This window comes from Paracoccidioides brasiliensis, assembly GCF_000150735.1.
Source record: "Paracoccidioides brasiliensis Pb18 unplaced genomic scaffold supercont2.19, whole genome shotgun sequence".
Taxonomy (NCBI): Eukaryota; Fungi; Ascomycota; class Eurotiomycetes; order Onygenales; family Ajellomycetaceae; genus Paracoccidioides; species Paracoccidioides brasiliensis.
Genome location: NW_011371376.1, coordinates 90,384 through 104,994, shown reverse-complemented (window position 1 = coordinate 104,994; position 14,611 = coordinate 90,384). Strand labels below are relative to the sequence as shown.

Below are 14,611 nucleotides of genomic sequence, written 5' to 3'. Positions count from 1 at the left end.
TCTACCTGGGTCATGAAGTGGAGGTAGAGTGTTGGTGGCTTTCTTATCAAATATATTCAAAAATTCATGATAATGTTCAGACAGTTTTTCTCTAAGGTCAATCTTTGATTTCACTTCTAGAGTCTTTTGAATGTCAGTCAAACTAACAGTGAATATCTCAATGTTTCACTTCTCTCAAGTGCTTACAAGCCTAGAGAAGCTTACAGTAGAGATGGGAATCACATCAGCTTTTGCATTTGAACTAGACTCTATCTCTATGCCACTTTCTTCAAATCTCACAATTCTTCAATAAGAGATCACAGTCGCCTTTTGCTGGGCCAGCCAGAGGTTGCCTAGATACATATCATGACTATGTAACCCATTCACCATATAGAGAAAGGACTATTCAGTTATGTGACTGTCTATATCAATTCAAATGCCAGTCACTATGCTTGTGGAGAGTCCCATAGAGTCTTTAAAGCTGGTCATTTTAACAGAGGAAATTTCAATACATAGAAGCTTATGCTTCTTAATATAGAATTGAGAAATAAGATCATAGACATTATATCTACTGTCTATCATTGCTCTAGTTGAAAAGGCATTATCTACTAGAAAATCAATAGTGAAGGGTTTAAATATTATTTTAGATTTAAATCTTCTCCATTGCTTCTTCATAAGCTTCTTATTTCACTTCTTTCAGTATCTTTTGACTGAAGCTACTCTTTTTTCAAATTCTCACTTGTATCCACATCATCATTGTTCAGTATCAGCTTGAAGATCATCTTAGCTATCATGAGAGTGACAGAGTGTCTGAGAGGTTTGAATGAAAAGCTCTTAATCATATAACCTTCAGCTCTGCATCTCAGGTACAGGTCTTGCCCTCTTTTTTGATTAATCTCTATTTGATTTATCAATTTGATATGGCAGATGCTTGAAGTCATAGCATCATAAGAGAAATTTATCAGATCATCAGTGAAAGCTTAAGACTGATTTTATTGATTAAAAGCAGCATGATAAAGTAAAGAGTGTGAATTAAACATTGTATGATCTGCAAAAGATCTACTCTCACAATGTTTAGATCACTGTCTTAAAGTCTCAAGCTCAGAGAGTTGATGATCAACTAATCTAAGCTTCTTACAGTAATTCTCATAAAGAGACAGTTCTCTTACATTCATTATGCCTTCTCTCATCTCCATGTTTAGAGTGGATTTCAAATATCTCTTTTTAATATAACCATCTCATCTATAATCATCAGCTTCTAGCAGTAGCTGATTAAATTCTGACAGAAAGTCAAAAAGAGCTCTTCTAGTCTGTTGTAGATTGTTGAGCTTTTGCATAGTCTTTTTCTGTCATGTGAAATCACTAAAGAACATGTATGTCTGCTTCAGTAAGCTCTCTACTGTGAAGTTAATTTTATTTTTATTATTCTCAACTTAGAGATAAACTCAAGCTGCTGTCATTTCTTCCAGTCTCAAGTACATATATGAAGCATATTTCTCATTATTATTTAAAGCCTTTTCATTGATCTTAAGCTTTGATTAAAGCTTTAGCTTCCACTGAGAGTAGTGCTTCAGATTAGAACCATCATACTTCTTGCAGTTCAGTAGCTTAGTCCTTTGATCTTCTGACTGCAATAGATGATTGCAAGTTTGATTGAGAGAGAGTTGATGTTGAGGTGTTCAAAGCTTGGCATAAATTAGCTATTTCAGCTTGCTGAGCTGCTATTAAATTCCTGTTCTCATGCTGAACCTGTTTCTACTGTTGAAGAAAGGTTATTCATTGTTGTTCAAAGCTGCTGGGGATATCTCTGCTCATTGCTTTATGTTGATTCATTTATGTATTTATTGTACAAATCTGCTACTTTATCTCATTCAGCTAGATATTTTCAATGTTGCTTGTTTGTTCATTAGCACAATTGCTAACTCAGTCTATTCATATACCAGTACTATCACTGGACTTCAGAATGCAGGATTTAAGACTTTCAACAGTCTATCATATGTCAGCATATTTGCTGAACTTTGTGATATCAGATTAAAACTCCTAGTGGCCTATCAATGAAAGAAGTCAAGCAATTTATAATATAAAGAGTTAAGCTCTAAGAACTAGAGGTTAGTCCTTCTATATAACAAGGACGAATTGCTTGAGAAAGAGAAGAAAAGAATGAGATGAGAACTTGAGCTTAAGTGAGCTCATGTAGCATGATCATATGTGCACGTGCAAATGATGGCTAGGCTGAGTCAGCCAGCCAGAGTGAATCTAGGAGTTCAACCTCTTATAACAATTTATATGAGATAACTTACTGAATTTGAAGCAGAAACTATACAAACATTAATTTGTACTATTGAAAAATATTTATATGAATTAGATTTAGCAATAAAAATTTGATATGATTATTTGACAGCTTTGTTGCATGAGAACAAATTTAATTTATTTTTTATGACTTTGCTCTATAACAGCATATAATCTGTAGATATCTCTATACGATAATCTATATTAATAATCTTCATATAATGATAAAAAAATCTGCAGATATTAATTGATTGATAAATATATTAACAAATAAGCTAGAGATCAAAGATATCAAAGAGCTGTTACAGTTTTTAAATATAAAAATTAAATATCAACAAAATGATAGAATCAAATTATCACTGGGATAGTATATTAATTGTTTGATGCAAGATTTTCATCTGAAAGATGCTGTTACTATTAGTACATCAATAAAAGAAAGACTTTATATTAATAACTTCTTTATTTTTGAAAAAGAATCTGACTTTATAAAGCAACATTATCAATATAATATTGACTGTATATAATATCTTGCTGTTAAATTACATTTTGATATCACTCACATAACATTTCTTCTCATGCAGAAGAATGCTGCTTTTACTCTTAAAATATGAAAAACTCTACTTTATATCATATAATATTTGAAAGAAATAAGCAATATAGATATCTTATCTTATAAAAATTCTGATGATGAACATACTCAGTTTATAAATATATATTTATATTCATTGAATATACAGATTTTGATTGAATAGATTCTCTGAATGATAATTGAAAACTTATATTAGATTTTATTTTCTTGCTGATAGAAGTCTCAATTTCCTGATGATTCTCTAAGCAATCTTGCATCTCTTTGAGCTTTAATGAAGCTGAATATGTAGCACTTAGTGAAGCTGTATATAAGACTACATGAAATTTACAATATGATATTGAATATAAGATTTATTATAAAGAACTCTCTGCAAATTAAGTTGACAATAAAAACTCAATTTATCCTGTCACTGTAACAGCAATTACTATGTGTAGCAAGCATATTGACACTATATTCCACTATTCTTATATACAATTAAATGAGGAAGTGATTTTAATTGACCATGTTTCTATAGAAAATATGATGACTGATGGACTTACACAATCTTTGAGCATAGTGACATTAAGTGTTTTATCAGCTTACTAGATCTTTCACAAGGAAATTAGTTCATTCTAGGAAAAACTTATATGTAGTGTGTTTCAGTTGACATCTAAGATAGAATAGCTAGATTTTGTGTACGCAGGGGATATAATATCTCGCATGTTGATGCGAGGGGGGGTGTTGAGTGTATGTGGCCCGGGCTGCCGCCCCGCCGCACGTGATATAGCGTATATTAGATAGCTAGCTATAATATTATATTGAATATCTGAAGTGATTATATTGATAGTCTATCTCAAAGATGCTATATACTATTGTGCGGTGCGCTAGTCTATAATAGAAAGTCTGGACTTCAACATCTTCTCTTGAACTAGCTACTGTCCTGCTCAAATCAATTATATTTATCTTCTCTTTCAATCTATCTTATCTTTCAATTTCTATATTTATCAAATTCTTTTCTTATTTCACTCATAATCTGGCTAGCTTCTCAAAAGTTCTTCAATATTTGAAGAAATTATTGTAAAGAATGCTTGATTTAATTGATTTACAAGTAGATTCTCTATATATTTATCTTTGCTCTTATCTCTATTCTTAGTCTTATTTCTATTTCTATTTTTCAATATCTCAATGTGTTACTTATTATGCTTCTGTCATTCAGTGCTTGTGAGATTTAAGTTTTTGAATCAGCAGTGTTTGATTATATGCTCTGTATTCTCATAGTAATGATATTAACATTCATTGAATCATTCAGTGATAGCATTTACAGCAGATGAGTTGAGATAAGTTGTAGTAATAGTGGCACAAGTAGTCAACTGATTCATTCAACTTATCAGAATTCAAATTCTGAATAGAGTTCTGCTTGATGACATAGATATCATTCAGCTTTATTTTAACAAATTTCTATTATCAGTCTCTCAGTCCTAGTATGAATAAATCATGATAGATATTTTCAACTCGATTTTCATCTATATATATAAGTTTTATCTTTAAATCTCAAAAAGTTGCAAGATAGACATGAAAATTATTATTTTTGAGCTGTAAGTCTCTTAACTTCTTAGTGATTTGAAGACATTCTTTAGTATGAGATATAGTATAGTGCTGAACAAGATTCTTTCATATAGTTGCTACTAGATAGAAATCTTCATTCAGTAATTTTAGAAAATTGCATATAATTACATTCAAAAATTGAAAAATTCTTGTATAAAGAAGTTCATTTTTCTTATTTCAAAGCTCAATTTTAAGAGAAACTGTGATAGAAGATATTGTTTATTGTTTGTTGAGAATATCTTTTATCTGAATCAAATAAGCATTTGCAAAAATAGAGCTCTTTCATTTAAGATAGTTGACTTCAGTGAGAATGACTGCATACTTTTCTTTCAATTTGATTTTTTTATCTTTGTAAAATTCATCAAGTTTATCTTTGATGAAATTCTTAGTAGTATTTGATAAGAAATCTGAGTTTTTCTCTAGTTTTTATATGAGTCTTTTTATCTGTCTATTCTGTCTTTTCATGTATTTCATCATGTTTCACATCATATTCATATTGCTTTTATTTATATTTATTTTATCTCTTTGATCAGTTTCTCCCTTAGGTTCAGAGATAGATGTATCATATTCATGTTTGTCTCTATTCATGTTGTTGCTTGCAGAGGTATTCAATGATTCTGCAGCTTCTGTTCTTGAAGACATCTGTTTATCTCTTTTTGATTCAATCTTTTTTCTGCAATCAAAGCTTTCAAAACAGTTACTTTTCATCAGATTCTTGCTGTAATTCAGTGATGTAGTCCCCATGAAATGTTTTATACCTCAGATTAAAGAAGAAGAAATAAAATGTGAAAGTAGTGCAGAAGGCTCTTCAAAAAGAAAAATAAGCTATTCAGATCATAATCTATTGAACATCTGAAGTGGTTGTATTGGTAGCCTATCTCAGGGATGCTATATACTACTGTGCGGTGCGCTAGTCCATAATAGGAAGCCTAGGCTCCAACATTTATTAGTAGCTAGCTAGCTTGCTTAGAGTCAACATAATGCAACAAGGCTGATAATGATCCTCTAAGACAACCATCCCACAGTTTGTAATCAGATCACGTGATCAAATGTGTTGTTATAATCCAGACAGACCCCAGCACCACCTCTTCCCTCACCAAGCTTAGTATTTCATTCTATAGCAGTTAGCAATGCAGAGAATCCCTTCTTATGCTCACATTCACTCCCTAACAGTCATAGTTATTGTATGATATTAGTTGTACAATCAAGCAATCAGTCATGTGTTATTACAGATCCACTAACTGTGATATGATTTCTTCTTTATTAATATAATATAATATATGGGAGCCAAACAGAGGTAACTGAGGGATTATTAGCACTCTGTATATTATTATTGCTAATATGTCTTTCTTCTTTCTAAGTATTATGAAATGTCAATTGCACAACATATCAACACTTCTCATATTCTGATCCTCCAAAATCATCAAATGAACCTTCTCACCCCCGTTTATCTCTTATACAGCCCCGAAACTAAGCCCACCAATATTGAATGCAAAGCAACTGTCCATCACAATGGAAAGAAAAATCTCTAATCACAACCTCTGCGCCCACTTCATACGAGTTCAAACGAGGTGAACTGGTACTACTGGCTGTTTAGCATTATCACCATTCAAATAGATAGATAAATTGATAAATACCATAATACCATCTACTTACTTTTCAAAAATGATTTGTCATTTTCACTGTCTCCATCTATACCGATATTTTCTGTACGTCGACTTTTAGCCAGGAGACTGGCACCAAGCAATCCACCTTTGGCAGTGGTAAGGCCTGTCACAGTACCGCCTACGCGCTCAAGGGGTAACTGCGGGGCTGCTAAGGAGGTGGCAGCGAGGCTGAGGAAAATGGCGAAGAGAGTATGGATGTGTTGCATGTTTGGATATTTTTTTATGAGAAGATAGAATGTGGAGATGAAGGCGGGGATGACGGTGAAAGAAAGTGGGTGGAGTTTGTTGATATCAAGGTCTAGGGTCTGGTGGACAACTCCGCATGTGCTAGGACGGATAAGCAGTAGTTTTTTAAGTCTTTGATTGTGTGAATGGTTCATACTGATGGGAGAAGATTGTTAGATGGTGTGGAATGATGTGTATTTATATATAAACGTAAATCCAGAATAGGGGTTAGGAGGCTACAATTTTGCTGTGCCATGTTACTTCCTTCAGTTCCTGGGCAGGATGTTACTCAGGGTACACATAGCAATCTTGTACGATATTACGGCATACTATATATTTTCCGTTTTCGGATTTCTGAGCAGGAAATGCGTCCTACAGTCTCTAAATGGATATTAGATTTCTTTTTTCCCAACTAATTGTTGTTGTACTCTTACAAGTCCTCCCGCCTCCATTTATCCTTGTCAGGGGCGCGTCTAGTTCTGCCCCTGGAATTTGTGCACATGTGGGTTGTGCAGTTATTGTGCAATAAAATGAAGTAGGAAAGCAAAGCCAGCGGTTACGCAGAATTGCCCGGATAATTAAAATCTACGCAAATCTGCAGCACCTACATATTCAGCGACCTCTCCTTATGGTTTACCGGTCCGCTCGCCCCGTCACTTAGAGAACAATAAATCCCAGATGTCTGGAATAGAGGTTCTGAAAAGTCGGCTGCCATCACTGTCTTGCCAAATAAGTTCAAGCCCCAGATATTTTATCCAAAGTTCTTTCGTTATCTTTGGAGTAGATGTCCCTCTAGGGCCAATGTGAACGCTATCAGAGATCCAAAATGAAAAAAAAAAAAAAAAAAAAGGTTTCTAGTATTGAAAATCTAGACTTTAATCATATTTACAATGTTAACACATAGTTGAACATGCGGAGTATGTATATAGGCCAATTGGCCCTCATCCTAGGAGCCAAAGGATGTAAAAGGGTGACAGATCAAAACAGACAGCTGAAGAAGGGTTCCAGAATCAAACATCAAGAAATGAAAAATAGAAAATGGCACCCATTCCGATCAGTGAGCATCGGCGTGGCGCGGCGGAATAAAGAAAGTGGCCAACAAAAATGCTTTATTTATTTGTTAGAATTGATGTTGACAGCTGGGATTGAGACGAAAGAACTTGTAACGACACGTAGGGGTTGCCTACTCTTCCCCAGAACCTGTCGTACACCTCGAACCTCGACCCTATGCTTCCATTTCCGCAACATCAAGAGAACAAATACAGCACTCAATAATTCTCACCACATAGCCACCAAGCAGCCGCTGTACGGAGAGCTACATTCTAAGGTTGATTTCCAACCACAGCCTTGGAATCTGCGAACTTCGACTCTTCTTGAAGGCTTGCCCACATGCCAAATTTTGGATATCTCTCCCCAGGGCTACTAGACGCCGCGACGCTGTTACCCACGAACCTGGCTTCTTCCTTAGGATTGGCTCACATGACAAGTTTCGGGAGGCGCTTGTTCAATTCGACGGTATCTGTGGTGCCCAAGGGTGTCTCGGTGCTTGTTGCAATGACACTCACGAAGAGGATCCAAGTGTGTAAATGACCCGCATAGTATGCCTGGAAAGGATTTGTACGTGTGTAAGCACGGAAAATGTAGTCATTATCGGAGTGTTGGGTGTACCTGTTTTGAAGCACTGTTATGAGGTTTGATGGCAAGGGATTTTGTCCGATTCAGTGGAGGAACAAATGCTCAACGAGGAACATAAATATAGAATGGCTGGTAGCTTTATCGCGCATAACATCATTCCTATTTACCGGTAGCATGCAAACTGTAACCCAAGGTACGTAAGAAGTCTTCCATACCTTCTTCCCGCACCTTTCTGCGTAATTATTGAATGTCGCCCGGATTGGCTGCTCTTGAGTATCATTGCACTACCCGTATTTATTTCAAACCAGTCCAGTGCTTCTTGCAATTTCCGTGAATATAGTGCACGGAGGTCTTCCGTTGATCAATTGAATGGCATGGTTGATAGTATAAGAGAGATAAAACGAATGTCCTGGAATTTAAGGATGATAAAAGTCCATGAAAATGAAAATTGAAGGAAGAAAAAGATATACATGCAATATGCACCCAACACGCTTATGCAGTATGCTCTTATTTGTCACAACAGCACCAGAAACGAATTGCTGTATATCCAGACTTGCATATCTGGGTAACAAGAAAGCCACCGACATTTTTGCGATGCAAACGCTGACTACAGAACCACACCGTACCTATGCAGCATGTGGAGAGCATAGTACGATCGAATTGTAACGGCGAGAAGAGATAAAATGACACAGAAGAAGCACGGAAAAACTCGTAACAGAATCTCCTGTAACGTTGGCATCTTTCCTGCTTTATCAACAGGGAATGTCGTAAATCATCCAGTTGAAAAATGGTGGTGATACTGTGGAAGAGGAAGAACATTGTCTTAATAAGGACACGGAAACGGGGTATAATGCCCCGGGAAGACATATTAAGATATGCCAGGGGTACCTCTGCCAGTGCACTTACTTTGCTCAATATATTCCTCCTGGTCGCTTTGGGGTCACAGCAGGAGCTCTCATTCATAGGTATGCGGCATAAATGTGCCACTGAACGAACCCCACCGCCGTATTGTATGTATAAACGAATATAATTGCGTATATATACCCAACCCCCCCTCTTTATCATGAAAGTTGATATATCCTGGCTGTCTTTCTCCATTGCTTCCATGCCAGCACCAGTACGAGAAGATGGTTTTGTCCGATATGAGAACAAGCGCTTCACCCCGTCAAAGCTATTTCAGTTCGGACCATCGGAGGTCGAAGAGGCAGGGAATGAGACTCTGGCATGTATGACTACCCTTCTCCTCTTCTCTTTTCCCACTTCAGCAGCGTAACAAACCGGGGGGAAGGGGAAGGAAGGGAGCGGAACCGTTCGTCAATGGCGAAACCAATCGCCTTGAACATCAACTAATCAATGAAAACCGTGCAACTTCGAAAAGTCACCAACAGGATCGTCCAGCTTCCGAAGGGGATAGCCAGTCGACTAGATGAATCGATAGAATCTTTCATTGAGCTGGGAAAATACATTTATGGCATTGCCATGTTCCATCAACTGCATTATATTGTCTGAACCGGATCCGCAAGTCCCTTCTACACGGAGAAGTTCTTCCCGGACGTGACGAAGGGTGATATCGACTTTCACAAAAGTGAGTTATGTCGCTCTTTTTGTATCCTACGAAGCACTTTTGGACAGTTTTCGTTTAGATGACGATCATTGCGCAATGCCCCGCAAAAAAAGGAGAAGAAAAAAAGGGAAGAAATGAAAACTGATGCAAAAAGTAACAAAACTGATAGATCACAGCCTCGACCTCCTCCGCCAATCGATACTCTATGCGTCGGAGATGTGTCGATGGCCTACTGGTGGAATCACAGCTACACATACATAGACAAGAACGGCAAGAGCAGTACTTGCAAAAGTTCCCATCGATGAGCAAAGTCGAGAGGGGCGCGTGGCTCGTCTGTGTTCTGGGATGTGGAGACACAGTGTCGTGATTCTGCGGCGATATATGAGTGGGCTGTGACGAAAAAGGCGAACATGGGCGCTAATCGAGAGCTGTTTGATAACGGTATGGACTATCCGTGATGCGGAGTTCGTTTTCATCTTTCTCTTACGCTTTTTCTGTTTATTTTTATTTTCTGTTTGGATGGATTTTTGTTGTTCTTACAATGCAGGAGCGAGAAGGAGGCCGGAGTGATTGGGCCGAGAGATTGAAGTGAGGGTGAGATGCAGCTAACGTAAACCGCCACACAACGCACGCCTCTACAAGCAAGCAACCACCCAAGGAATTCCACCAATTTCTCAACCACCCATGAATTTATTTAATTTAAATTAAAAATATATATCTAGTAGAAGGAATAGATCATATAAAAATGTATAGTTAATCCAAAAATCTAGATGGAAGTCGAATAATGCGGCCACAACGTGATAATTGCGGGGTGGGCGAAGAAGGAATTGACAGCGACGTGGAGGAACTGCTAGAAGAAGTAGGTCGTAGGGAGCTTGCTGATAGGCGTGTAATTGACTGATTACCGGATTGGGAAGGTTGTATAGGGTTGGCCTGGTTAGATTTTTCGCCAGGCCCCTGGCTTCGTACGGCCTTTGTAGGGGATTTGGCTGACCTGGCTGATCTGGCGGCGGCAACGAGATTTTGATCTCTAGAAAGCTTTAACTCTCTAGTAGCTTGCTGAGCAGCTTCCTTATCAGTCTTCTTTCGCTCAGCAGCTAGTTTACGAGCAGCCACGTGAGCAGCAACCTCAGCTTTTTGTCTCTCTCGCTTCTGAGCATTAGCCAGCCTAAGAGCTTGAGTTGCAGCTTGCTTTGCAGCTTTTACGATCACTTTCTCTTGATGTAATATATCCTGTTGAAGCTTGCCTGCTGCTTTTTCAGCAGCCTCACTAATCTTAGCAGCCTCGTCGGTCTCAAGCTGCTGACGTGCTGCCGCAATCCTAGAAGGTGAAAAGAATTGAGCAGCACGCGAATTCTCTTTATCCACAAGACCTAGAGGCTTTCCACGTTGGCGGCGCTTCTTCTCCTTTCGTAAAGCTTCGTATAGAAGCTTATTTTCATGCTGCAAAATCTCTTTTTCAAAAACTAGTCTTTCACTAGCATGAACAATTTTTTGAAACCCAGTAGAGATTCTTCGCCGTTGATTTAACTTCTTAACTGCCCGTCGCAGTCCTCGTATGGTAGTGGGTGTGACTGGCTCTGCTGTGACTGGAGTGCTTGGTCTAGCAAGCTTGCTAAGCACCCGATCTGGTGAGAGAGGATAAATGCCAGTAGCAGCAAATCCAGACTCTATATTTGACTTCGTGACAGCTTGCTTCCAGGCGTTGTGGAATAATAAAAAGAAGTTGCGTTTTTTAATGGATACACCTCCCATTGCTGAGCGTAAGAATAAATCCACCTGCTGAGAGTATGCCTTTGATAAAGGTCCAAAAATACCAACATCCAAAGGCTGCAAGCGATGAGTTGAATGAGGCGGCAGTACAGCAAGGATAATACGATTTTGATCAGCGTAGTTGATGAATTTCATATTGACATGAGAAGAATGGCCGTCAAGGATGAGCAGGCGCCAGGCTCCATTCCTAGCCTTTGTATGAGGATTAAAGACCCGTTGCAGCCAATGTAATCCATATTGATCACTGCTCCAGCCGTTCGGGGAGGCAGCAAAAAAGACCTCATGCTCTTTAGAATCAAAATCTTCTAGCCACGTATCTTGCAAATCCCCGGAGTCTGACTGATATATAAGACCTGGCGGCGTTGACCTTCCACTGGCTGATATGGCGGCTAGCAAAGAGATGAATTCTCTACTCCCATCCTGAATCGTGCCTAGCAAGCTCCCGCTCTTAAGCTGCTGTACAGAGACTATTCGCTTGCTGATTTGCATGACGCCCATAAGAAAGCCCTTCTCATCAAGATTCCACATATTAGATGGTCGAATGTTGAATTTTTTGACCTTTTTGTCTAGCTAAGATGCTCAAGCATTAGCAACCCCTCATTAAATTGCAGGCAATGTAAATAAAAATCAATCAAATACAAGCTGGAAAAAGTGCTGAAAATACTCAGAATTATCAGCTCTCTTGCATTTTTGATCAATTGCTCATAAATATAGGCTTTTGATGCGATCCTTGTGGCGTTGACAAAATCTAGAGATCCAATGCTCGCCAATCGGCTCCTGAAGGATTTCTTCAACTAGATTTTGAAGAATTCAAGGTGTAGGAGGAAAGCCACGGTCCGTAAGACAATTTATATATCGAATAAGCTCTTCCTCTTGAGAGTTCGTAAGTTTCTGTCTATATAGGGAGTCGGCAGTTTCTCGAGACACTGATTTGCCCGTAACGCGTCGCATAAGCGTAGTTCGATGAATTCTGTATTTTTTTGCAACAGTAGTATAATTGCCAGCCTCTTGCGAAAGGAATTCAGCCACTGCGAGCTCTACAGCTTCTTTGGTTGGCATGTTGTAGATGATTGAAGGTGGAAGGTTGGGTTCAAAAATCGGCTTTTTGGGGCGTGCGTTGTGTGGCGGTTTACGTTAATCATTTTGGTTGTTGCTCAAAGCAATAGGTCGTTGATTAGCTGAGTATTGACAATCAGAATGCCATTTCAAACCAACTCTATTTTGACCCAGCTGCAGATATTCGAGTAAGTTTTAGGCGATAACTATCCAGAGCAAGGGTGATGAGCGAAACTGAATATCGAGCCCTTCTAGAGGGCGGGGATACCGGTTCTCCAGCGGTATCGCTTCGAACTCGACTTCAAATACAAAGTCAGCATTGATGATTCAATTCTTTGACATCAAGAAAAGATAGAATTGATGCTAAAGCCATGGTTGAACACAAAAAAGTCGGATGCATAATATACATCAACGTCACAAGTATTTAAGAAGGGAAAAAAGAGATATTCAGCAGATGTATCGATATCAACTTTGGGGTCACCTGAACTAGCATGGAATCTGAAGTGCAAATATCAGAGTTTCTTCCCACCATGTAACATATGCATACAAGTCTGTGTAGAGTTATAATATTCTAGTGCTAGAATGCTACAAGGGTTTTTATTTATTTATGTATTTATTTTTTTGAAATAAAAAGGGAAAAAAACATCTAATGTCCCTCGAGCTCACAACGGCGGACTTATTGCTCATTTGACAAACTCTTCTAGCACGTTGCCAATGCTCAAGAGGCACCAACAGTTACCCACAAAGGCTGCGGGAGGATGCCCACTGGTTTGATCTTTGTGGCATGATGCCCCGTGAATGTGGACATGTTCCTATGAGGAATCTTTGAAGAGTGAGAGCCCTGATGCTGCTTTAGAGGCGGTGGACGATGGTTAATACCAACGTATACTTCCCGACGAGCGGGATTGCCGACTGTAACAGACCAGGTGCGGAGACCATAGTACGAAGCGAGAGCGTGGACAAGCCAACGGCTAGATAATGTTTATTAGTTGACATAACTAAAATTTATCTCAAGAATTAGAGAACAGACGAACCCAAATCTGGCAGCTCGATCCTCTTCAAGGCTTTCGAAGACCATCATCTCGGAATCTTTCTGTTTGGCCCGGGCTATTTCCGGATTACTGGATTTTTCCGACCGCTCCGTGCAGCTACGCACATTATGCATCTGCGCCTTTCTACCCACGAATACGACTTCACCATCATCCGAATCGGAATTCACTACCGCCTTCTGCTTCTGCTTCTGCTGCTCCTTCCCTACGTCCTGTTGAAGCTTCCGTCTTTCTTCATGGGTAAGATGTGGCAGTACAACTTCCGACACCTCGTCTTGCGCCACAGTCTGATTTTCGTGATACTTTCCGACAAATCGTCGAATCTCTTCCTCTAGATCGCGCAACAATCCTCGGGCCGCCCGAGCATGTTTTAATCTCAACCGCAATTCCTTGGTAATTCGGGACCGGAAATCTGAATTATGCCCCTGCTTATTCTTGCGGGTCCCGCCGCTAATTTTGGAGTCCTCCTTGGCCGCAAAGTGAGAGTCCCACAGCGGAGCTAGGTAATATGGAACCGTCCGGCGCTGGTAGGTAGGCTGGACCTGCCAATCGATTGCAGATGGAGGTTGAGCCCAAGGATTATTGATAAGGCGGTCTGGAAAAAATAAATAAATAAATAAACACGAGTTCGTCAACTCCACAACTGAACGGATCGGCTATTGACATGCATAGACCATCATAGACACGGTATGCAAGGGATATAAATGGCAGTGTGCGTCAGAGAGGTTTCTTCCACACAACCGGCGGCTAAGGTCGCAGTTACGCGCCAGTTGGATGGACCTGGGGTTCCTTTTGGGTTTGTATAATTATATAGGTGTCTCTACATACCATTTTCCCAGCGCTGTCTACGACGGCTGCCTTCCTTGCCTTTCAGCAGCGCATCTCGTCTTTTCAGACTGTCACGGCAGAGAGGTTCCCTACGGCGATATGTGGCAGAGGCAACGGGGGCGTTATCCTCGCCATTGGTAGCTGTCTTCCCGCGGATCGGCAAGCTGCTGTGCGCATGGCGCTCGTCATCGAGGGGAATGGTAAGAGACGTGGAGGTTCCAAGCAATCTGGAGGTGGAAGAAGCTCCATCATCATTGGGGAATGCACTGACACCGTGAATAGATTGGGATGTCTGCTGGGACCAGACGGATATGTGCCACACTTGCTGTTGCGTCAGTGTCCCTTCAACATGGAGGGTCGGATGGATAACCAT

At 39.4% G+C, this 14,611-nt stretch overlaps 3 protein-coding genes across 3 annotated transcripts; 1 reads left to right on the top strand and 2 right to left on the bottom strand.

Moving 5' to 3' along the window:
- Window positions 1-6,003: 6,003 nt before the first annotated feature.
- On the bottom strand, window positions 6,004-6,314 carry PADG_08526 (uncharacterized protein; the record flags this gene model as incomplete). Its single annotated transcript, XM_010765558.1, has 2 exons — window positions 6,004-6,023; window positions 6,098-6,314. 2 exons carry the CDS (start codon window positions 6,312-6,314, stop codon window positions 6,004-6,006), a joined length of 237 nt encoding a protein of 78 aa, XP_010763860.1.
- A 2,781-nt stretch (window positions 6,315-9,095) lies between these two features.
- On the top strand, window positions 9,096-9,398 carry PADG_12483 (uncharacterized protein; the record flags this gene model as incomplete). The annotated part of the gene is made up of 2 exons (XM_010765557.1): window positions 9,096-9,194; window positions 9,237-9,398. The coding sequence occupies 2 exons, from the start codon at window positions 9,096-9,098 to the stop codon at window positions 9,396-9,398; spliced, it is 261 nt and encodes an 86-aa protein (XP_010763859.1).
- A 3,681-nt stretch (window positions 9,399-13,079) lies between these two features.
- PADG_08525 (uncharacterized protein) lies at window positions 13,080-14,611 on the bottom strand (the record flags this gene model as incomplete). Its single annotated transcript, XM_010765556.1, has 3 exons — window positions 13,080-13,332; window positions 13,396-14,005; window positions 14,239-14,611. 3 exons carry the CDS (start codon window positions 14,609-14,611, stop codon window positions 13,080-13,082), a joined length of 1,236 nt encoding a protein of 411 aa, XP_010763858.1.